The sequence below is a fragment of the Tenrec ecaudatus genome, chromosome 14, assembly GCF_050624435.1.
Source record: "Tenrec ecaudatus isolate mTenEca1 chromosome 14, mTenEca1.hap1, whole genome shotgun sequence".
Taxonomy (NCBI): Eukaryota; Metazoa; Chordata; class Mammalia; order Afrosoricida; family Tenrecidae; genus Tenrec; species Tenrec ecaudatus.
In genome coordinates this window covers 124428067-124450818 of record NC_134543.1, presented here as the reverse complement: position 1 = coordinate 124450818, position 22752 = coordinate 124428067, and the positions used below count along the sequence as shown (strand labels likewise).

General features: G+C 51.3%; 1 protein-coding gene across 6 annotated transcripts in view; it reads right to left on the bottom strand.

Annotated features, from left to right (window-relative positions):
* Positions 1 to 22752, bottom strand: part of TLN2 (talin 2) — a 461380-nt gene that overhangs the window by 85201 nt on the left and 353427 nt on the right. For all 6 annotated transcript variants that reach the window (XM_075532415.1, XM_075532420.1, XM_075532418.1 and 3 more), the window contains 8 exons: positions 21782 to 21901; positions 21096 to 21293; positions 19886 to 20025; positions 7697 to 7790; positions 6882 to 6971; positions 4704 to 4826; positions 3555 to 3698; positions 1608 to 1769 (listed from right to left, as the gene is read on the bottom strand). In XM_075532415.1, the coding sequence (XP_075388530.1) occupies positions 1608 to 1769; positions 3555 to 3698; positions 4704 to 4826; positions 6882 to 6971; positions 7697 to 7790; positions 19886 to 20025; positions 21096 to 21293; positions 21782 to 21901 (1071 nt within the window). The remainder of the gene's footprint in view (positions 1 to 1607; positions 1770 to 3554; positions 3699 to 4703; positions 4827 to 6881; positions 6972 to 7696; positions 7791 to 19885; positions 20026 to 21095; positions 21294 to 21781; positions 21902 to 22752) is intronic.

The following is a 22752-nucleotide window of genomic DNA, read 5'->3' as shown; positions in this document are numbered from 1 at the left end:
GGGGGTGTTGGGGCTGTTGCAGGGTACTTGGGCTGTGGTCCAGGCTGATGCTGCTTTCTCAGAAGGTCACCAGTTGAAGGAGGACTGGGTTTGGGTTTTATCACCCACCCCACCATCAATAGCCCAGCGTCGCCCATCTCTCCTGCCCCAGTGCTTACAGGCACACTTCAGTCCCCAGGAATGGCAGGGCCAAGATACTCCCCTAGCTTCCTAAGATCTCCAAGCCACTTCCTGCTGGAAATCCTACAGAGGATGACTCATTAGAACCACATGGGTGAATTCCAATCTGCGTGAAGAATAAAGGAAATTCGAATACACCAGAGCATTGAACTGTCTTTCACCTGCATGTTGACTGTGTGTCTATTACACAGTTGGTCACACTAGACTGATTCTATGTGAGACACCATCCTGCTTTACCAACAAATAAATCACAGGAGAAAAAAAGAGAAAATATACGGAGGGAAAAGTCCAGGCATTAAGAAAAAGAAAAGACATCACGTATTCTTCAATAAAGCTGTTTCCCAGGAGAAGTGACTTGCATTGTCAGTGGGAGAGGAGGAGTCAGAGAATGGCACAAGAAGGTAGGTCCACATGCTTCAGGGCACCGGGTGACGTTCAGGAACTCATGTTCACCTTGGGTAGCTCACGATAATGGGACTGTGGGGAGACGACTTTTCACCTTATCAAAGGGGGAATGCACCGAAACATTCAGGTATGAAGCGAGGTTGGAGGCTGGCTTCAAAGTAACCAGAAAAAGGCGATGGCTGGTGTCTAAGTGAAGCCAGATTGACCAGGAGAAGACAGTGGAAGCAGCTGGGTGAAGGACGAGCACAAAAGGCTTCCTTATAGAATTCTGTGTTTGGGGATCTCTCCATAAAACCTCATGGCCATCCTGAAATGTCAACCCGGAGTGTTCAGGGATGTTGTGGGCAGACAAGGCTGGTTTCTCCAGCATTAACAGCATTCGCAGGGCCCCTTAGCACCGCACCTGCTTGCTTATATATAAAGTTGCTCCTTCCAATAGAAGGAACCTTGCTTTTTATTTCAAGGATAAACTTGCTATCAATATAGTATGCTATGTTTTTTTAATTGATGCTCTATTTTTTAAAATGAAAATGTAAACATTTATAAACATGAGTGGGTTTCAAAAATGCATGGAAAAATCTCACTATATTTTAATTCCACCTTTCCAGAAAATTTTTGAAGTCCGTGTGTGTGTGTGTGTGTGTGTGTGTGTGTGTGTGTGTGTGTGTGACAGAGGTTCAAAAGGGATATTTCCACCATCTCCAAATCCCTACTCTTTCTCTATCCATCCTTCTGGTCCAATATTGCTGAGAATGGCACCCTCATTCCACGTAAGCACACAGTTCAATTCAGAGCAGGATGCTGATGAGTCAAAGATCCAAGAGGCAGTCCATGGCCTTCCGGCAAGACTTCTGCTCCTAACCTCTTCCTGTACAGAAACCAGGGAGCTCTCACCCCCCTTTAGGTTTGCAGAGCATGGCTTCTAGCGACACATTTCTCCTTTGGTAGGAGACTCCCCTCCGCGACCTGTCATGAGGTGGACTTAGAAATGAATTAGTAAGGCGGGCAGCGCAGTGACCTACCTTGATGGTCTTCACCAGGTTGGCTGTGCTGTTGGCGACCTCCTTGGCCGACTGGACAAAGTGCCTCTTGGCCACTGGATTGGCCGTCTTGGATGAGGCGATGCGGCAGGCATTGCACAGGGCTGAGGTGTGCTTGGCGACAATGGTGGCGGCTGACAGGACCTACAAAGCAGGGTGCTGAGTTAGGGGCACCCAGACTTTCACGCGGAGGGGTGCACATCACCCAGGCCTCTGGCCTCAGCCCACCATGCCCAGAGACAGTGTGGTTACAGCATGTGTTTCTATCTCGGCTGCTTGCTGAGTCCCTCCAGGAAAGGGGAGGAAACACTAAGCTGGGGTGAAATGAAAAGGAGACGGGAAAAGGAGCTGATGTAGCGACAGGCGTGCACTGGGCTTAGAGGGGACGCAGCGAGCCCAGGGTCTGACCCGGAGCTGATGAGGAACATCCAGGATTGAGCCTCAGGCAGAGTTTTCTATTTCTAGTAGCCACGGTCAAAAAACAGACAAACAAGATACCTGAATCAAAATGGTAGTTAACTCAATACACCCCAATACTGCCATTTTATCACAAAATCAATACTGAAATTGATGGAGGCATGTTGCAAGAGCCCCTCCACCCACCACCAACCTATACCAAGTCTTTGAAATCCAAGGTGTATGTTCAGCTTCTAGCCCATTTCCAGTGCTGGATTTTGAGAATCCAGGTCTAAGAGAGGCAGCTGAAGGGGGTACCCAAAAGGGGGAGTGCCCTCGTCCACAGATGACAGGCTCCACCCTCTAAGCCTGACTCTCACCTGCTCTCCCACATGGGCCTGTTTTACTTGGCCGGCACTGGGCAGGTGATGCCGCACAGCTGCCTCGATGTTGTAGACACCCTCTTTCACTGGGGTCCTTCTGCCACAGGGGCGCTCACCAGTCACCCAGAGGTGGATGCATCCGTCCGAGGCTGCCTTTGGTACCCAATGCCAGACGGCCTGGGCTGCTCTCGGCACACAGGGGAAGGGGACCCAGGCCACTCTGGGCCTCGAGGGGCTATGGAATGCCCTGCGTACCATCTATAGCGCAGTCTGAGGCCAGCTCCAGGCGGCTGTCTCTGAAAAGTGGCTCCTGATACCCCCTTAGAGAATTCATCACCCCTTCCTTGATGAGTCCCCAGCTGTGCCACCACAGCTGCATCACCGCATTGTTCAGATCTGGGCCATGTCCGCCTCCTCTGTTAGACGAAGCTCAGGGCTGGCCCAGCACCAAACACAGAACCAGCCTGAACTGGACAGGATCACGAGACTCCTGGTGAATCTCGCTATGGTTACTTCACTCCGAATAGCTCCCACTCCTTTGCACTACACTCAGACTCACTGCCATTGGGTCACCGCAGACTCAGGGCGACCCTATGGAGCAGGGTAAAACTGCGCCTGTGGGTTTCCAAAACGTAACTCTCTACGAGAGTAGAAAGCCTCTTCTTTCTCCCTCAGAGTAGCTGGTGGTTTCTAAGAGCTGGCCTTGCAGTTAGTACTCTACCAGGTAACACAACCCCACCAGGGCTCCTTAAGCCCCCACAAAACAAGCCCATTACCATCGGGTCCATTCTGACTCTCAGTGATCCCACCTTGGGCTTCTGAGGCTGTTCAGTTCTCATCTGCCAGTCTTTGTGAGAACAGCCAGCCTCGACTTTCTCTCAAAGAGCAGCTGGTGGGTTAGAACTGCTGACCTTTCAGTTAGCCATCCACTATTGACCCGGTGCTGCCACAAGGTTCCAGCACCTACAGATTCGTACTTGGCCACCGTTACAATGTGCCCTGCCATCATTTTCTTTAGTACTGCAGTTAGCTGACTTTGGAGAACAGTGTTCCTCACCCGTGTGTCAGCATCCTTCCCCCCTGACCCCTGCTTCCTTAGAAGGACTCTAGGGCTCAACCAGCTCCACATCCTCGCTGGGCAGTTAGTTACCTGCGAGGGGCTGCTGCCGGGGTCCACCAGGTTCTGGCATGCCATCTGGATCGCTTGGTTGGCCCTGGCAAACTGGATGGGATCCACAAGGCCCTGGTGGCCTGCCTGGCTGTTGGGGTCAGAGATGCCGACCAAGTACGCCGCCTGGAAAGTGAGAAGAAAAGCCGAGGCTCAGGCTCCAGACGCTCAGATGGGCCTGTGATGGGCATCTTCCCTGCAGAGGGCAGGCAGGCAACAGTCATGCCCGGGAAATCCTTGCAACAAGTTGGTTGGTGAACTCTCCATCTCTCATCAGCACGCATTAGAAGGGTTTAGAGGTGAACAGGCTGAAGCCAGCTCAGGCCCGCGTCATGCCACCAGAAGTCTGTGGCAAGGTCCTGGGAGCAAAGGTTCCTGGTCTTTGGGGAGCATCTCAAGAGACTTTCTGAAGTACTTGAGCAGGATGGAGGCAGTGCTGATGGCCCGTGGCAGCCCTTTTGTGACCATGAGGGTAACCAGCCTAGGCATGAACACGAGCCTGGTCGGTAAAGGAAGAGCCGAAACAGCAATGGGTGCAGATGGAAGGTGTGGAGCTGCTGGGGCAGCCAACCCTCCGGGAGCCTTCTCATGAGTCCCTGGGCAGAGGAGAGCTGAGGCCTACCACAGCCTTGTTGCTTAGGCCAGGCTTTCTCACGGCAAGAGGAACCTTAACTCAGTAATGGGTTAAAATGAATGTGCCAGCTAATCCTAAAATATGGGAATAATACATCTCAGGTGGTGCCAAAGCGAAACAAAACAGGCCTTGGTCCCTAAGTGCGCAGGAAGGCTACACGAGAAGGCCTTATATTTAAAACTCTCCGGATGCATTGGCCAAATAAGAGGGGTAAAGCGAATTTGGGAGCAAGAATTTCGACTTCATTTCCCTTTTCATTTGAGGGGAAGGATGAGAGCCTGGCAGCCAAGGGCATGACAAGAGTATCTCCCCGGCTCCCCACCCAAGACACACACCCCCCACACCCCGAAATGAGGACAGTAGGTAATGGGCTGATATTTTATCTGACATCCCAGCCAGCACAGGGGCTCTTGCCTTAAACGTGGATTCTGCTATGGTGAGATGCGGTCACAGGACCTGGTTACTCCCATGTTCATGATGGGGAGCAGGACACTTACCTGGGCCGCGGCCTCTGTCAGCCCACAGAGGGCCTTGGAGGCGATCCCCACACACTCCCCAAAGGCAGGGAGGTCCCCCGTCTTGGCGTTCTGTGAAATGCCTGCCATCGACTCTCCCAGTACCTGCAATCCAAACAAGCAGAGACCATCTCCAGCCGGTGTGGCTGCGACCATGGACCATGGGGGCCATGCTTAAGGTCAACATTCAAGGCCATTGACTTTACAACATTTCTGCTTATCTTCTTGACTTGACTGAAGAAGAGGTTCAAGAGAACAATACCATTTCCATTCCATACAGAGAAATGAACATGAAAGTTTGAATGTTTCTTTAGAACCTCTCTCACAACCTGAAGGCCCCGGGGGATTTCCTCAACTATGCTGGGTGAGGGAGGTGTCCACGAGGAGTCTCAACAAGGCTCCCCTGTGACAGCGTTGACAAAGGGTGGCTGCTTGTCAGACCTGGAACCAGTTCTTCTGGTCCCAAGAGAGCACCTCACTCCCCCACCCCCACTGAGAATTTGCATTTCCACCTTGGTAGACAGAATCCGAATATACGTTTTAACAAGAGCCTCAGGAAAGGGTGGATTCCCAGGTGATTCTTTTTTAAAAAAAAATCATTTTATTAGGGGCTCAGACAACTCTTATCACAATCCATACATACATCAATTGTGTAAAGCACATCTGTACATTCATTGCTCTTATCATTCTCCAAACATTTGCTCTCCACCTAAGCCCCTGGCATCAGTTCATTTTCCCCCTCCCTCCCTGTTCCCCCCTCCCTCATGAAACCTTGATAATTTATAAATTATTATTTTGTCATACCTTGCACTGTCCAACGTCTCCTTTCACCCACTTTTCTGTTGTCCGTCCCCCAGGTAGGAGGCTATATGTAGATCCTTGTAATCGGTTCCCCCTTTCTACCCCACCCTCCCTCCACCCTCCTGGTATCACCACAAGCACTACTGGTCCTGAAGCGATCATCCGCCTTGGATTCCTTGTTTCCAGTTCCTATCTGTACCAGTGTACATCCTCTGGTCTAGACAGACTTGTAAGGTAGAATTGGGATCATGTTGGGGGTGGGGGGCGTGCATTTAGGAACTAGAGGAAAGTTGTATGTTTCATTGTTTCTACATCGCACCCAGACTGGCTCGTCTCCTCCCCTATACCCTGTGTAAGGGGATGTCCAGTGGCCTACAAATGGGCTTTGGGTCTCCAACCCGCACTCCCCCTCATTCACAACGATATGATATTTTGTTCTGATGATGCCTGATACCTGATCCCTCCGACACCTTGTGATCACACAGGCTGTTGTGCTTCTTCCATGTGGGCTTTGTTGCTTCTGAGCTAGATGGCCGCTTGTTTATCTTCAAGCCTTTAAGACCCCAGATGCTATATCTTTTGATAGCTGGTCACCATCAGCTTTCTTCACCACATTTCCTTATTCACCTGCTTTGTCTTCGGCAATTGTGTCAGGAAGGTGTGCATCATGAAATGCCAGTTTAATAGAACAAAGTATACTTGCATCGAGGGAGTACTTGAGTGGAGGCTCAATGTCCATCTGCTACCTTAATATTAAACCTATAAATACATGCACCCAGATCTATTTCCCCATCCTCATATATATTTACACACATGTACATGCCTTTATTTAGACCTCTATAAATGGCCTTTACCTCCTAGATCTTTCCTTTGCCTTTCTTTCTTCTTGTCCCACTATAATGTTCAGTCCCCACCTGGGTTTCAGTAATTCCTCTTGGTTACATTACCCTTGATCACACCCAACCAGGTCTCCTACACCCTCCTCACCACCAATTTGGATCACTTGTTCCCTTGTCCCTGGGTTTGTTAACTATCACTACCCAGGCGATTCTTAATGCACAGCCTATGAGAACAAATGGTCTGATGCCTTGGTTGCCGGACTGAGACCAGGCATCCCTCCAGAGCTTGGTAGAAACGCACACTCTCAGGGCCCCACCCCAGGTCTATGCAATCAGCTAGTCTGCAGGTGAGGGGCTCGCCACCTGTGCTGAGCAAGCCCTGGGCTGATTCTGCTGCACACGCAGGTTTCTAGGAGTGATTGATCAAGGTCATCCAGGCTGCTCACTCCCACCCAGCACATGTGCATCTCACCTGCAATCACCAATCACCTGCACCGAATGAGAAGCCAGCCAGTCTCACCTTGGAGTTTTCCATCACACCCTCAATGCAGTCAAAGTAGGAGAGGTCGCTCACAGGTTCATTGGGGTTATCCAGCATCCCCTTCACGGTCTGCACAAGAACACAACTTAGAAAGGAAGCAGGTATTTCTTGTCTAGGTTGGTAGCACACACCAAAAACCCTGCGGCCATCAAGTCACGCTGGCTCCCAGCAAACCCGGAGGACCCAGGGGAATGGTGACACGGGGTTTCTGAGGTCATTAAGCTTTATGGAAGCAAGATGCCTCCTCCTGCTCTAGGGGAGCAAGTGGTGGGTCTGAACCAGGCACGGTTTGGTAGTCAGCCCAAGGCATGGCCCACTGTGCCACCAGGGCTCCTGCATGTCATCCTGCAGGCAAAGAACAGGAGCACCAGCCCGACTCCAATCCGGGGAAGCCCTGTGCGGGCCAGAGGAGGGCTGTGCTTTCCTAGGGTGTTCGATGGCTGAGTTTTTAGAAGCTGGTCAGCAGGCTCTTGTTTCAAGATACCTCTGGTGGCCTTGAACTAGGTACACTGACCATCTGTCCCACCAGGACCTCCTCACAGGAGCAAACAAACCAAACCAAACCCCTTGCAAGTTCTACCCTCTGGGATTATTGTGAATAAAGTGGATTCAGACTCATGACCACCCCCTGGGCTATAGACTGGCTCCATAGGGTTTCCCTGGCTGCAAGTTGTATAGAAGTTTGCCAGGTCTCTCTTCTGCTGTGCCAGTGGGCTCATTCAAAGGGCCTGTCTCTGGGTTGGTTGTTGAGTGTAAACTATTTGTGCCATCCCCTCTCCCTCCTCTGGACCTACCTCGAGCTCACGGAGAGCGTTGTCACACTCTTTCTGCCCAGGAGCTTGTTGGGTGCACAGAGTGATGAGTTGATTGATGCTCTCTGTCACAGCTCTGGGAGACAAACAGACGAGGTGCTGTGGGAATGCTGGAAGCACTGTTAACACCGAGGCTTTGCAGATTCACTGGAAACACACTGAATTCACTGCCTAAGCTGGAGTTGCCCAGGAAGGCTCTGCCTCCAGCCCAGAGGCTCTCAGCAACCAAAAATACACCTCACTGGGGGGAAGGAGGGGGGAGTGTGTAAAAGCTTCTTCTAAGCAAGATCCCTAACTTGTTTCCATTATTCATTCAATAGACCCTTAAGGGGGTACTTAAATAGTTCTCTTAAGAAAGCTTTCCCCCCTTTTTAATATTCATGAGCAAGAATTCCCAGCGAAGTTGCAAATAGAAACCCTTCATTAGCAACGCACGAGAGGAAGATTCGCTGCAGGAGCTATTTTGGGATCCAGCAGACATTGCACACCTTGCCTCTGGTTCTGTCTCCACTGTCCATTGACTTTGACACGACTGGCTAGTTCCTCGAAGCTGTCCCCAGATTGCTCCTGTACATGGCCACTTTCTCTGTCAACGTGAAGAGGAATGAATTGGGGCCTCTGGTGAGATGTTAGCTAAGCTTTTCTTTTTCTTAGCACTCAAGGGGCCGGCAAGGTTTCCTCTCTCTGGTGAGACCCTTCCTGGGGTGGCCCTGCTTAACCTGTCCATCCTGGGTCACTCTTGTGTCCGTTGTGAAGTACAGTTTGAAGTCCTCGCGCTCTCTCTTTTGGCATATGGGGCTCGACTCTTGCCATTTTCGTTTGTGGAAAAAGATGATGCTTTCTCAAGGGAACTGACTGTGTACCGTGATTGACCATGGTCGGTCACATTGTATGGGTCCTGTACTAGTCTGGGTACATTAGAAAAACAAATCCACAGAAACTCATGTATAAGAGAGAGTTTGATATAAAGGTTAAATGCACATCAAGAAAACATCCCAACCCAGTGCTGCCCAATCCCACAAGTCCAACATTAATCCATTAACCCATAGGTCCAACAGTAATCCACAAAGTCCACCTCCATCTCACAAAACACACACAATGATGCCGACTGCAGGAGGAAAGCCGAGTCAGTGGATGTGTAAGCATCTCAGCACTGGCAAGGCTGCATTGGGGCAGGTCCATGTGGCTTCTGCAGGAAGTGAGCCCCGCCAGCTAAAGCAGGGAACTGGTCAAGGCAGCTTCACCCTGCTCTGACCGTCAGAAAGCAAGAGACCCGAGAACTAAAAAGGTGAGGCTCACCTAGCCATTTATCCCTCCACCCTTCAATTAACCCCACAAGTGTTTATCGGCCAGGTTGGCACAATAAACTACCTCAGGTCTATTTCTGAACTCTGTTTCAATGACCTCTGTGTCTGATCGCCAATATGACACTACCGTCTTGCTGTAGCTCAACAGTCAGTCTGAAAGGTAAAGGACTCATAGGCATCCTGGGTGAAAATACTGCTGTGAGAGATGAGCTAGCGCCCTTAGGGGGTGCTACACACAGATGCAGAGACAAGGTTGAAGCCCACTTCTCTCGGATTCTAAACCTAAAGCCTCCAGCATTTTCCTGCAAGTCATAGTCAAACCACTCTTGTGGTAGGGCCTGTTCCTCGCCAATGCAGTTAAAGGGCAACTTCAAATGCACAACATGAAAAGGGCACGCATTACTATTAATGACACCGACCGACAGAAACGATGCCTCCTTTCATCGGCTAAATTACCTTGGCAGCGTCCCACAGAAAATCAAATTAGACGGCAAATGATGCTGGGAATGTACAAAGGCCCGATGATTTGATGGGGAAGCAGTGCTCTGAATTTTAAGTGTACCCACAGCGGCAAGCTGGGAAGAAGAACCAAATTCCTGAACTCAAGAGAGACTCCTAAACCTATCTTTCCCAGATGGGCTCTGGCGGCTTATTTACTTGGGGGGCTGGGCAGGGGGGGAGAGGATGCATTTACTAAGTTGCCGCTGGAAAGCACTGGGTGCTGCATGGTGCCAAGCAGGGGCAGGCGCAGTAAGGAGAGCATGTAGCGCTCCAACCCCACAGAGGGCGCAGGCATGCCGAGTGCATTCCAGATGTGCCTCAGAACCCGACCCCCCATGTGCCAGGCGGGGGCTCTCAAACCCTGGCATGTATTCACCTAGTAATGGATGCAGAACGTCACCAACTATAATAAACATCACCAGGTATGATGGCCTGACCGCTTGGGAAAGATTTCGATTTAGCCTATTTCTTTCAAGGTTTACTGGTTTATCTGGATCCCCACCCCGGAACCTAGTTTTCATGCGAAGATCCTTCCATTAAAAACTTCTTACAGTTTTCTAATTTTATCACATCATACTAAATTACATTTTACTAGCATTTATTACATTTTACTAGTTTTACTTAATGTCCACTGAGAAGCAGGTTGTGGTACAGACATTTTATTTCCATAAAGACTTCAGAAGCCACTAAGGGATTTCCAGGACCGAGGCTCCACGATGCTTATCTTTACTCTGGGGCTCCAGTACACTGTCAACACGGCAGCTGCACCAAAGTAGCACGTCTCCATCGGAAGACAGGAAGCTCTGCTCTGCTCAGGGTCTCCAAGCTTCCCTGCGCCCCCCGGGCTCCCGCAGTCCTGTGCAGCCGGCGTCTCCTGCAGTTTCGAATGGTGCCCCTTCTGCTGTCCACGGTTCTTGACCCAGAAGTTCTACTTTATGGCCACCATGTTCATTCCTGCCCATGTCCAGGAGCCAGGGCTGAAGGCACTCTGACCTCTCAGGACCAGAAACAGAAGTTGTCCCATTAAAAACTCTGAAGCATTAACAATGGCTCAATCCAGAGTCCACAGCTGTTCCCTGGCTTGTGCGCTTCACTCTTGGTAGAGGTTTCTGTGAATCTGGGTACTTTAGAGAAACAAATCCACAGAAACTCATGTAGAAGAGAGAGTTTTATATAAAGGTTAAGTGCACATCAAGAAAACAGCCCAACTCAGTGCTGCCCAAGCTCACAAGTCCAACATTAACCCATATGTCCGACACTAATCCACAAAGTCTTCCTCCATCTCACAAAACACACACTAAGATGGCGACTGCAGGAGGAAAGCCGAGTCAGTGAATGTGTAAACATCTCAGTACTGGCAGGGGTCTCCACACGGCTGCTCCAGCACCCAGGGCTGCATTAGGGTAGGTCCATGTGGCTTCTCCTCAGGGATGTCTTGCAGGAAGTGAGGCTTGTCAGCTGAAGCAGGGAACTGGCTAAGGCAGCTGCTTCCTGGTCCGACCATCACAAAGCAGGAGACCCGAGAAGTAGAAAGGCGAGGCTCTCTGAGCCATTTATCCCCCTGCCCTTCAGTTAACCCCACATGTGTTTATCAGCCAGGTTGGCACCATAAACTACCTCAGGTGAAACCCTCTCAAATGAAAACTTAGGAGAAACATGCAGATTAATACATGGGACTGTTTTCCTGGGATAATAAGAAACGAGCTATCATTGTGTATGGCGGAAGCACACCCCTAAGGGAAAGGAGTGTGTCTGACAAGCGACACGAGTCACTAGATGGCATTCACGTCCTGGACAAAGACAAGCATCGGAGACCGTGGTTGGTTCAGCGGTTGCCTGGGGCCCAGGGCAGGAGGGCAGGGTAGTGGAGTCCGGGGAACTTGGGGCAGGGAGATTATTCTGTACAAATACGGGAGTGGAGATATATAACACGTCCTTGTCCAAAGCCATAGACTCTATAGAGGGGCTTCCTAAGTTTGTGGGGAAGCTCCATTCCTCCACAAGCTTCTCGAGCGCTCCCCTCCAACAGTGCAAACTGAAAGCCCCAAACTGAAAGCCCCAGTGCTGCCCAGTCCATTCTGATTCGTGGCCATCCTACAAGGTAGCATAGGACTGTCCCATAGCAAGGGTCCTCTAAGCTGTAAGCCTTTATGGAGGAAGACTGCCGCATCTTTCTCCCGCGGGACTGGCAGAAGGGTTTGAACTGCTGACCCTGAGATCAGTTGTCTAACGTTCTGCCCACTGTGCCACCAGGGCGTCATAATGCGAACAATGTATCCGTACGGGTTCATCAGAGACAACGGCAGTACGTGTGGACGGGAGACGAAGAAAGGAGGACAGCCAAAGAGGGAGAAGCCTAGAGGTGCCCACTGCACAACGGTCCTGTAAACCGAACACTGCCTTCAAAACTGAAGTCTGGGCTCAACCCAGGAATGGCTGTAGAGATGTTACCGGACACGGCAGGGTTTGTTCTGTTGTCCGCGGGATCGCCAGGAGCCAGAGCTGACTGGATGGCACCTCACACCAACATTATTTATTTAAAATATTATTTAAAAACACACTAGAGGTTGGTGGTGCTATCACCCATCGTACCACCCTGGGACTGCATGTCTGATAAGTCATTTGGGTGAAATCGATCCATGAGTAAGAAGCATTCTTCAGGTATCATTCATCCCAGAAACTAATTTTTGAGCCTGGGCTACAGAGCTTAATGATAAACCAAGTGGCCCAGAATCACGTGGCTTTGTTGAGTTGACAATGGAAAACATCATTGTTATGTTGCAAACTATTGTCTCAGTGCCGTTGAGTCAATTCCGACCCACAGCAACCCTGTAGGGCAGGGCAGGAGTGGGTTTCTGAAATGGTAGCTCTTTAGGGGAGTAGAAAGCCTCATCTCTCTCCTGTGGAGCAACTGGAGGTTCTGAACTGCTGACCTGGGGGTCAGCAGCCCGCCTCAACACTGCACCACCAGGACCCCGCAGTTCTTTATCAAAGCAAGGGACCAGAGACAACATGAACAGGCAACACTACAGGATCATTTAAAATCATGGTGTATAGCACATGAATGAGTCTATGAGCTGGGATGCTAACTGCAAGATCACAAGTTCAAACCTACCAGCTGCTTCTTAAGAGAACGGTGAATCTTTCTACTCTGGTAAAGATTTACATTTTTGGAAAGCCGGGAGCAGATCTACTCTGTCCTATAGGGTCACAGAGACCGAATAGACTCAGTAGCAGTGAGTGTTTTGGTTTGACTATATGGTACATAAATGATGTCACAGGAGAATATTCATGATAAACAATTAAGTTTTTAAAATTACAGTAGTATATACAGTATGAGCCCACTACTGTAAAAATAAATGTGATCACATAAGAGAGAAAGATCGATATCAAAATGTTAACTGATTTTTTTAACAAGCCTTTTTTAAAAAAAGGAAAACAAGAAACTGACTGAAAATAAGTATATGCAATTTATATTACCATTTAAAAAAAGACGCCCCAAAGTCCAAATAGGCCTGAACCATAGTTATTTTGACTTTTTTTCTTAACATATTTAATGATAAAGTCTGTATATGTTTCCTCATTATTTAAAAAATGTAAATAACCAAAAAGTCCACTGTCCAGAGCAGTGGTTCTCAACCATTAGGCCTTCCTAATTCCATGACCCTTTAATATAGTTCCTCATGTTGTGGTGACCCCCAACCATAAAATTATTGTCATTGCTACTTCATCACTGTCAATTTGCGACTGTTATGAATTTGTTCTTTACCTAGGCACCACTAGGCCTTCACTTAAAAACAAAAAGTGGGATTTACAATCTCAGAGAATAAAAAATGCTTTTTAACCTAAAACCTGCTTTGTGTTCACAGATCTGAATGATTTTCATGGCAGTTCCAGAGCTCTGGCTGGAAATGTTAACCAGAGAAGGAGCTGGGGCAGGGGGCGGGAGGGGCGGGGGTGGGGAACAGAAGAGAAGCAACCAGTTGTGCTTTTTGGTACCTATTAAGCACAAATCACCGGGTAAGTCGTTTTGGGGCAGGGGGGCGCGTCCTGAGATAATGCCCCTCCACACGGGAGGGGGTTCCTGATCAGGAAGGGAAGAACACACAGGGCCCACTCACGAGCATTCTCCGATGGGTTCTCACTCAGAGACTCTCGAGGACAGACCAGAACTGCCCGATAGGGCTTGCAAGGTTACAGAAGCAGACTCCCTCCTGTGGGGGAGGGTGAAAGGGCAACACCTGGATTATTAGCTCAGTGCTTCACCACTGCACCACAAGGCTTTCTTTACTGTGCGTAAGCCACGTAGACTAAAAGTGCCGTGGTCTACCTCCACGGGAGCAAACTGCCAACAGCACCTAGGGAGGCAAGAGAGGAGTCTTGGAGGGCAGTGACTTGACACTAATGTGGGAGGAATATAATTAGGCAAGTTGCCCAACTTGAAGAATGTAATCAATGTCATGGAATTGCATAGGGAGGAACTGTTGAATTGGTGTGTGTTTTCAGAGGTGATAAAATAATAATAATAACAATGTGATTGCTGAGAGTCTCTCAGACACCAAGAGCTTGTCATCTAGCCGCAGAGGCAAGGCAATGAGGCGACAAGACAAAGAAGTGGGCAAGAAGGCAGTGATGGGGGCGCGGCACTAGACAGGACGTGATGGGTAGCTAAGTGTGGGTCATGGCGTGGACTGCACAGACTTGGACTGCAGCGGCTGGCAAAGTCAGGCCGGAGTGAGGTCCGCATGTGGACAAAGGGAGCTAAAGCTCCAGCGGAGTCCACCAGGGAGAGGGAGGGCCTTCACGGCCTGGTCTGTTTGGTGCCCTAAAGGTGCCCTCCTTTAAGCAGCGGCGGTCCCTTCGTTTTCAGTCTTTGGAGATGGCAGGGAGCCTGCCTGGCCAGAACCTCAATGCAAAGGGCTTTAAGGGAGGCAGAATCCTCCCGCGGGTTGTCAGGGAGGCCTGGCTATCTACTTCTGAAAATCAGCCAATGGAACGCTCACAACAGTCTGATCCACAACTGGTCCTGGGGATGGCGGGGCCCGCTGTGGGTTGTGCTGTGGTGCCTGGGGGTTGTCGACTCAATGGCAGCTACGATCAATGGCAATGACCCCCCCCCCTTAGAGGACCGGAGCTGGAAAAGCTGGGTCTTGGGTGTGGTCCTTCTTGAGCACTAGGTGTGTTAGTCTGGGTAGACAAGAGAAACAAGTTCAGAAACACGCATATGTATATAAGGAAGAGGTTTATATACAAGAGGAATTGAACATTGAGAAAACATCCCAACCCAGTCCAGTCCAAGGCCATAAGTCTGATATTAGCCCAGATGTCCGATACCAGTCTATAAAGCCCTCTTCAGACTCAAGAAACACATGCAATGAAGCCAAATGTAGGACGATCACAAGCCACTGGGTAGAAAGTCGTTGGGTCCAGTGGTGTTGTAAGCATCTCAGTGCTGGCAGGGGTCTCTCTGTGGCTTCTTGGCTTCCGAGGTCTGGTTCATCCATGTGGCTTGTCTTCTACAAATGTCTCCCAGGGAGTCACAGAGAGAGAGAGAGAGAGGTGGCTTCTGCCTCCAAGGAGGAAGTCCCAGATTTCCCAGAATTCTCAGAAGGCCACGCCCACACAGAAGTCTCATTGGCTGTCTCCAGATTGACAGCCTAGACTCCACCCCTGCACTCTTAATACTTAAACTGACACCAGATTAGGGAACTGCCACACTGGGGACCATAGTCTGAGCAGTGTTCTAAGATGCTCAGAGGTAGGACAAGCCCCCTTCTTCTTTTTGCTTTTTAAAAATCATTTTACTGGGGGCTCGTACAACTCCAGTCACAATCCATACATACACCCATTGTGTCAAGCACATTTGTTGCCAGCATCATTCTCAAAACATTTGCTTTCTACTTGAGCCCTTGGTAGCAGCTCCTCATTTCCCCCCTCCCTCCCTCCCTCCCTCCCTCAGGAACCCTTGATAATTTATAAACTATTTTTATTTTGTCATGCCTTACACTGTCTGATTTCTCCTTTCACTTACTTTTCTGTTCTCCATCCCCTAGGGAAGGGGTTATATGTAGATCATTGTGATGGGTTCCCCTTTCTCCCCACCTTCCCCTTCCCCTCTGGTATCATTACACTCATTATTGGTCCTGAGGGGTTTATCTGTTCTGGATTCCTGTGCTTCCAGCTCTGATCTGTACCAGTGTACTATATCCTCTGGTCTAGGCAGATTTGTAAGGTAGAACTGGGACCATGAAAGTGGGGAGGGGGAGCATTAAAGAACTAGAGGAAAGTTGTATGTTTCATTGTTGCTACACTGCACCCTGACTGGCTCGTCTTCTCCCTGCAACCCTTCTGTAAGGGGATGTCCAGTTGCCTACAGATGGGCTTTGGGTCTCCACTCTGCAGCCCACCTCAATCACATTGATATGTTTTTTTGTTCTTTGATGCCTGATGCCTGATCCTATCAATACCTCGTGATCACACAGGCTGGTGTGCTTCTTCTGGTGTGCTTCTTCCATGTGGGCTTTGTTGCTTCTGAGCTAAATGGCCGCTTGTTCATCTTCAAGCCTTTAAGACCCCGGATGCTCTATCTTTTGCTAGCCGGGCACCATCAGCTTTCTTCACCACATGGTAGGTGCTCGGAGGCAGGACAACAGCCCTCTCCTTAGTTTTTCAACTGCACCTGGATTTCGTACTCCCAGGCTAAAACCCAGCCCAGTTCCTGGTTGGGAACAGGCTGATGGAACCTTGACCATGCATCCTCCGCTCCACCCTCCTTGTCGGAAAAGACACTGAGAAGCCAAGATCCACCAGGATCAGCTGGAGCGCTCACCAGTCAATGGCTTCCCTTACGGCAAAAGAAATCGAGGAACTGCCATCCTCAAGCACAGCTGGGCTCCGCCACAACCTGAGAGCAGAGGAAGAAACACCCCCTCCTTCTGTGGAAGCAAGCTCTCTTCCCAGAGCAGCAAAGACCGCAGAAGCCACAGAGAACAAGAAACCTACGCAGCGGACCCAGAGGCAGGACAGGGCTGAGCTGTTCTAGGTCCAGGGACTGCAGGGGTCCCTCCGAGACCTTTGGGATGAGGATGGCACCTCAACGTGTGAGTGCAATGCAGGTCGCTGGACGGAATTCTTAGGAGCACCGCAAATGTCGCTCTGGTTTTGGTTGTTTGTGTTTTGCCACGATGAAGCTAACTGACAACAGAAAGGAAGAGAAATGGAAAAACCCAGCTGGGGAGAGTGTCGCCTGCCTTGAGCTGGCAGAGAACCCAGCTGGGGAGAGTGTCGCCTGCCTTGAGCTGGCAGAGAACCCAGCTGGGGAGAGTGTCGCCTGCCTTGAGCTGGCAGGCGCACCGGCCCCAGGGTGAAGGAAGTCTGTCAAAATGCCCCAGGGAAGGCAAGCGGAAGGTGCCAGCCTCCTCTCGCAGCTGCCCTCACTAGCAAACCGTCAGCCCCAGTACGGGAAGGCAGCACTGCGAGGCCAAGTTTGCTTCTGGTTTGAAGCCAATCTCCAGCTTCCCCTCTGTCCCCCGCCGGGGGGCTGCCAGGGACCCACAGGGTCCTGACACCACCCACGCTCCTTTGGGGTCTGCGTTTCCTTCTTCAAGAGGCTTCCACAGAGGGGCATCGTATGCTCGCCCTTTCTTGCCTCGATTTAAGAGTGAATAATACGCTCCACGTGGAAACTGTACTGATGCAAATGATTGAAATGTAAAAAAAAACCCAAAAACACAAAAAACGGAGATAATGAAAAACATCTGAGTTCAGGTAACTGCAAACACGCCTGCTGCCTTATCCGGAGGGTCTTTTGTAAGAAGGGGTGGGGGGGCAGTGGTCAAGGGAGGGTTTGATATGAGAAACAGCTGCTCACAGTCCCACCAGAGGAAGGCAGTCGTTCCAGGAAGAATCACAAGCAGGAAGAGGGGGTGGGAGGGCCTGCATGGAGCCCTGGGGCCATGGTGCAAATGTGTGGCTGCTAACCGAAAGGGCATTCCGTTCACCCCACCTGCAGACTTCTACAATCTGTGGGTCCCAACCCGTTTGGGGGGGGTCAAAGGACCGTTCACAGGGGTCGCCCAATTCATGACAGTAGCAAAATTGCAGTGATGAAGTAGCAAGGAAAATAAATTTGATGGTTGGGGGCCACCCCCCCATGAGGAACCGTATGAAAGGGTGGCGGCCTGAGGAAGGTGGAGAGCCGCTGTACCGCAGGGCCGACATGAAGTGGAATCATCTCAACAGCAAGCGGTGTGGGTTTGGTTTTCGGGGAAGAGGTAAAGATAATCCCCCCCCCCCCAATTTCTTAGTGGCTCTCACTCTTGTTTGAAGCTAAAATAGGTATCTGAGAACAAAGGAAGCAACTCAGGGTTTTTTAAACAGAGCTACTCTGCCCCTGTCTCACGTCCCACAAAAGTTACCGTCACCAGCCAAGAGCAAAGAGAGGTGGGTTTTAACCACCACTACCATGAAGGAGAAGGACATCATGCTCGGAAAGTGGAGGGGCAGCGAGAAAGAGGAAGCCGCCGACAAGATGGGCCGGCGCCGTGGCTGCACCGATGGGCTCAAACATCACAATTGTGAGGACGGTGCAGGACAGCAGTGCTTCGGGCCGTGGTACATGGGCTCACTCTGCGTCAGAACTGACTGATGGGCACCTTCCACCACCAACACCAGGAGGGACACACTGCGGGGGGCGAGAAGGAGGCGGTTGTGCTGATGGGGAGTGTAGAGGTGGAATGACCTCACGAGTGCCATTCTTGCTGCTGTTGGTGGCCCTGAAGTCAGCTCCCAATCCATGGCAACCCACGCACATTGGTACAAAACCCTGCCTGGCTCCTGGCCATCCCCATGATGGGTGGTGGACCGGAGCGCTGTGGATGACTGACGGTCACGAGACCTCCAGGCCTTTCTCCCGCGTCAGCCCCAGTTCAGCATCACCGCGGAAGCCTGTTCAGCACATAGTAATGTGCAAGCTCCCACTGACAGGCAGGCGACAGATATGCAGGACCTAGTTTACCCAAGAATCAAATCTGGTTCTTGAGATCCACACCGAAAGAAAAAAATTCTACCCCTGAACCACACTGGATTCATCCCTGACTTAGGCCTAAAAGCTTAGACTGAAGTCCAGGTCTCCTGACTCTGGAAACTTCTAGAACAATCATTGAGCTCCCAGGAATTGGGGGACTGGGATACACATAAAACATGAAAACAAATAACCCCACAATCAAATAAGGAAACATTCAAAACTGAGTTTAGAGACAAAAACACACACAAAGCAGGATGGAAACTAAGTTCTTAAAAAAATCTCTGGTTTGCACACCTTGAGGTTTCCAGCCGCTCCACATCTCCTGCCAGTCCTGCACGACCCATCGGCTCTCCTCCACTGTGCACAAAGCTGTGCCCAATGACACTACAAAAACACGTCTGCGGCACCGCGGTCTCGGAGGCGACCCCGTGGGCTCAGAGAAGCCGACACGGGCTTGTCCGCACAAGGTCTCCCTCAGCTGCCACTGCAGTTCCTCCACACACCTGCACTTGGGATATGAGCTACTCAACCCTTAAATGCCCCAGCGGTCCTGGGGCAGAAACGGGGTGGATGATCTGCTTGTCGGGGTGGGGATGACAGGCCAGGGCACTCACATTACCAGGACTCTGATGCAGGCTCTTGCAGGTACTGCCAGTGCCCCCCTTTTCCATTTTCAACCAAAGTCCTGCTACCTGGGACCCAGCGGACATGCTAACCAGCCATCAAGGTAACACCGGAGCCAGGGATGGAGTAGGGTCTCAGGGCACTCGCTCTCAGTGCCGACTTGGGCATTTCCTTTTTCAGACTTTTCCATATTTGATGATGTTTTCCCCTCATGAAGCATATATTACTTTTATAATCTTAGAAATATGAAAGTACGATAAAACATCTTAAGGGTGATAGCGGAACAATGCAGTAATTGCTTGTTAATGATACTGAACAGCTCTTGTGTAGGATATTGGCATGACAAATATGTAGTCTCATAAATACATATCACAATAAAAGACAAGCATGCGAACACCTGTTTAAGGCACTGCGTTTATCAGTCAGTGGAGACTTAGGTCTGAGCAAGGCCCCACGGACAAGGCTGAATGGGAAGCCAGCAGATGTGTTTGGTAGGGACAGACATGAAGACAAGCCTGTTTGATGAGACTGGGATCGCATCACACTAAACTCCACCCTCTGGCAGCCAACGGGCAGCAGCGAGGGACTTCCACCTCTGTGGATGAAAGGACAGCACCAAGCCCAAGCTCGCAAAACCCGCAGTCGGTCAGGCTTACCGTCCCGATGCCAGAACACTGCCTACCCACACACAGAAGCACGCCCCCCACTTCTTACCTTGCTGCTGCCGCCAGGAGGTTTTTCGCATTGGGGGCCCCTGGATCCACAGACAGAGACTTGGCTGCTAGCAACAGCTTGCTGGAGGCCATGGAGATATTCTTGAGGTTCCCAATGACCTGGATCTGGTCTTCTTTGGTCTGGAAGGGCGGAAGGAGTCAGTCAGGAGGGGGTCCCAAGAGGAGAACATTCAGAGAACTACAAGCAACAGCCTGGAATGGAGGTGAGTTATCGGCAGAGATCACCTTAAGCCTCATTAGTCTGCGGATGCCTAACTGGCCAAGACATCGTGGCTGTGCCTACCTGTCCCCACACAGATGGCCAGATAAGACACGTGCACAGCAGGGGCAGAAACCCATCCCCACGTGTGTCAGCCAAGAGCTGTGCTTTCTCACAAGTGGAGGTATCAAACGGGGAGAGGGAGAGAGTGTGTGTGTGTGTGTGTGTGTGTGTGTGTGTGTGTGCGCGCGTGTGCGCACGCGCACAGGTGCGGGCACACAGCCCAGGTGGCAGTTCTCACAGCAGCTTGCTCAACAATGCTGGAGTGGTCAAACAAAAACCGTGTGCACCCCAGCCTGGCACAAATGGCTGGCGCCATCCCGACACTCAGCGCTGATTGCATCCCAGAAGTTCCTGAGTCGGGGGCAAGGGCATTTCTCACCTGTCCTGCCATCTAGAAACAGCCTTTGGGAGATAACAGAGCAACAAGCACTCTGGCTGTCTCTGTTAGGGAGAGAGTGCACAGCAGCTCCGGGGCAAAGAAGAAAGGAACCGGCAAGCGCTTCATGTTGATGCCAGACTGGACATGCTATGCTCCCTTGGTCTAAGCAAGGGGCTAATCAGTTCATTGCAAGGAGAGACTTCTGAATCCTCTAACACTTATTTTAGACACTCTCCCCTAACACGGTCTTTTACTCTATTACACTGCATTCTAAGATTCTCTCCTAAACATGGTCCTCCTCCCGCCACCCTTCCTCCCAGGAAGGTAAGGCAAATGCTGGGCTTTGCTGGAGGATCATGGGAAGAGGGCTCCCGCATCATCAAGATGCAAAGCACACAGAGCTGAGAGCATCTCTGGGCGAGCCATTACTGGGAGACCGTGGGGCTTCCTGGGAAGCAGCGAGAGTTCGGCAAACCGGGACCTGCCAACAGCGTCTCCAGTCCCACTTGCCCAGGCAACCTCCAGGGAGGACGGTCTGTCCACACTCACCTGAGCCTGGCCAGCCATCTCGATGCCAGCATCAAGGAATTCATCAAAATCATCACTGAACTTTCCGGAGGCGGCCGCCAGCTCCCCGCTTTGGCCCCGGCTGGCATGGACCACCTCCCCCGCGGACTGGTTCAGATCCGCCGCTGCCTGGTTCAGCTCGCTCTGGGCCTCTTGGAAAGGCTTCGTGCTGGGAGGGAGCTGCGGGGGGAGAGGGGGGGACAGGAAGCACACCCCATGAGAAGTTCCGCTTTGCCCAGAGGGATGAGGCAAGGCCCCGGGGAGGGAAGAGAGCCTCCGTGGGGTTCACCAGCCACCAGGGCCGAATGGCTCTGGGTGGTCTGAGCCCAGGTTAAGTTTGACAAGGAGAAGGCAAATTGTTGGGAAACGAGAGGTGTCCTGCAGGAAAGGTAAGCTGTTCTGAGATCCCACAGGGAAGTCAGGCTGTTGCTGCGGAGTGGGATCCAAATCAGGCAACCCCGTGTGGGCCAAGGTCAAACTGGCCCTTCTGCTCTTCAAAGTCTGGGACCTCTGGGCCTGTCAGTCCCCTGCAGGCCCCTTGGTGGGTTTCCACAGCCACCCTTTTGGTTAGAAACTGGTTCTTCACCACGAGTGCCCCGTAGGGGCTGCTCTTACACCTGGGTGGAAGCCAGTCCCCGGGCCTCTTCCCTAAGCCCAGGCCCTCTCACCGAGTCCACAAGTAGCTTCTTGCTGGATTCGCCGATGCTCTTCAGGGCCACATCCACATCCTTCTGCCCGGGGAGGCAGTTCACACAGTTGTTCAGAGAGTGGGAGACCGCCTTGGCCACCTGTGCACGCGGGGCGGGAGAGGGAGGGTGGGGAGAGAGAGCAGGCCCCTAAGAAGCTGCTCCTGGGCTTGTACTGCATACATTGATGCACGTCTGCCAGGAATGGACAGTGACAGTATGCAGAGGGGAAACCGAGGGGATTCCGGCCTCGCAGCCCAGGAGCCTCATCCTTAGAACGCGTACGGGAAGAACCTTGCCCACCAGTATCAGCCCGACATTGGTTGCCACATAGAAGCATCTTGTCTGGGTCTCCTGGCTAAGAGCAAAGCTGTTACACCTCTCCCTGGGGCGGGGGGGGGGGGGGGGGGGGCGGGGCGCGCATCCTGTCTCGGCCAAGACGCAGCATACCCCCACGTGGCTCTGGGAGTCGGACACAGACCTCTCCAAAGTCAGGGCAGGTGCTCCAACAATACCTAATTCCAAGAGGAACGAAGACATCACTCCTTCTTCAGGCCCTGTTGAGGCCACTGAGGTGGCAGTAGGCCTTGAGTGCTGGCATGACTGTTGAGCCAGGCCCGGGGTTGGTTTCTGCTCAGCAGCTGCTTGGCACAACCTTCTCCCACCTCCCCTGCCCAGAGCGCTCAGAACAGCTCCTAACCAACCAGGAACTGCCCTGTGCTGCCTTGCGTGTGTCCATGGCTTAGATCCAGGGCACGTGGTCGGGCTTCCTCAGTACTATCCACGTGGGAAGGGGAAAGTGTCTATAGTCCCTTTGATGGACACCATCTCTCCCCAACTCCACCTCTCGATTTTTGCCCAGATAGTGTGTAGCCAAGAGGTTTCACTAAGTAGTTAAGAATCCACTGAAGGGGTAATCATGGAGGTGTAAACTTGAAGTGGCTGGGCCCCAC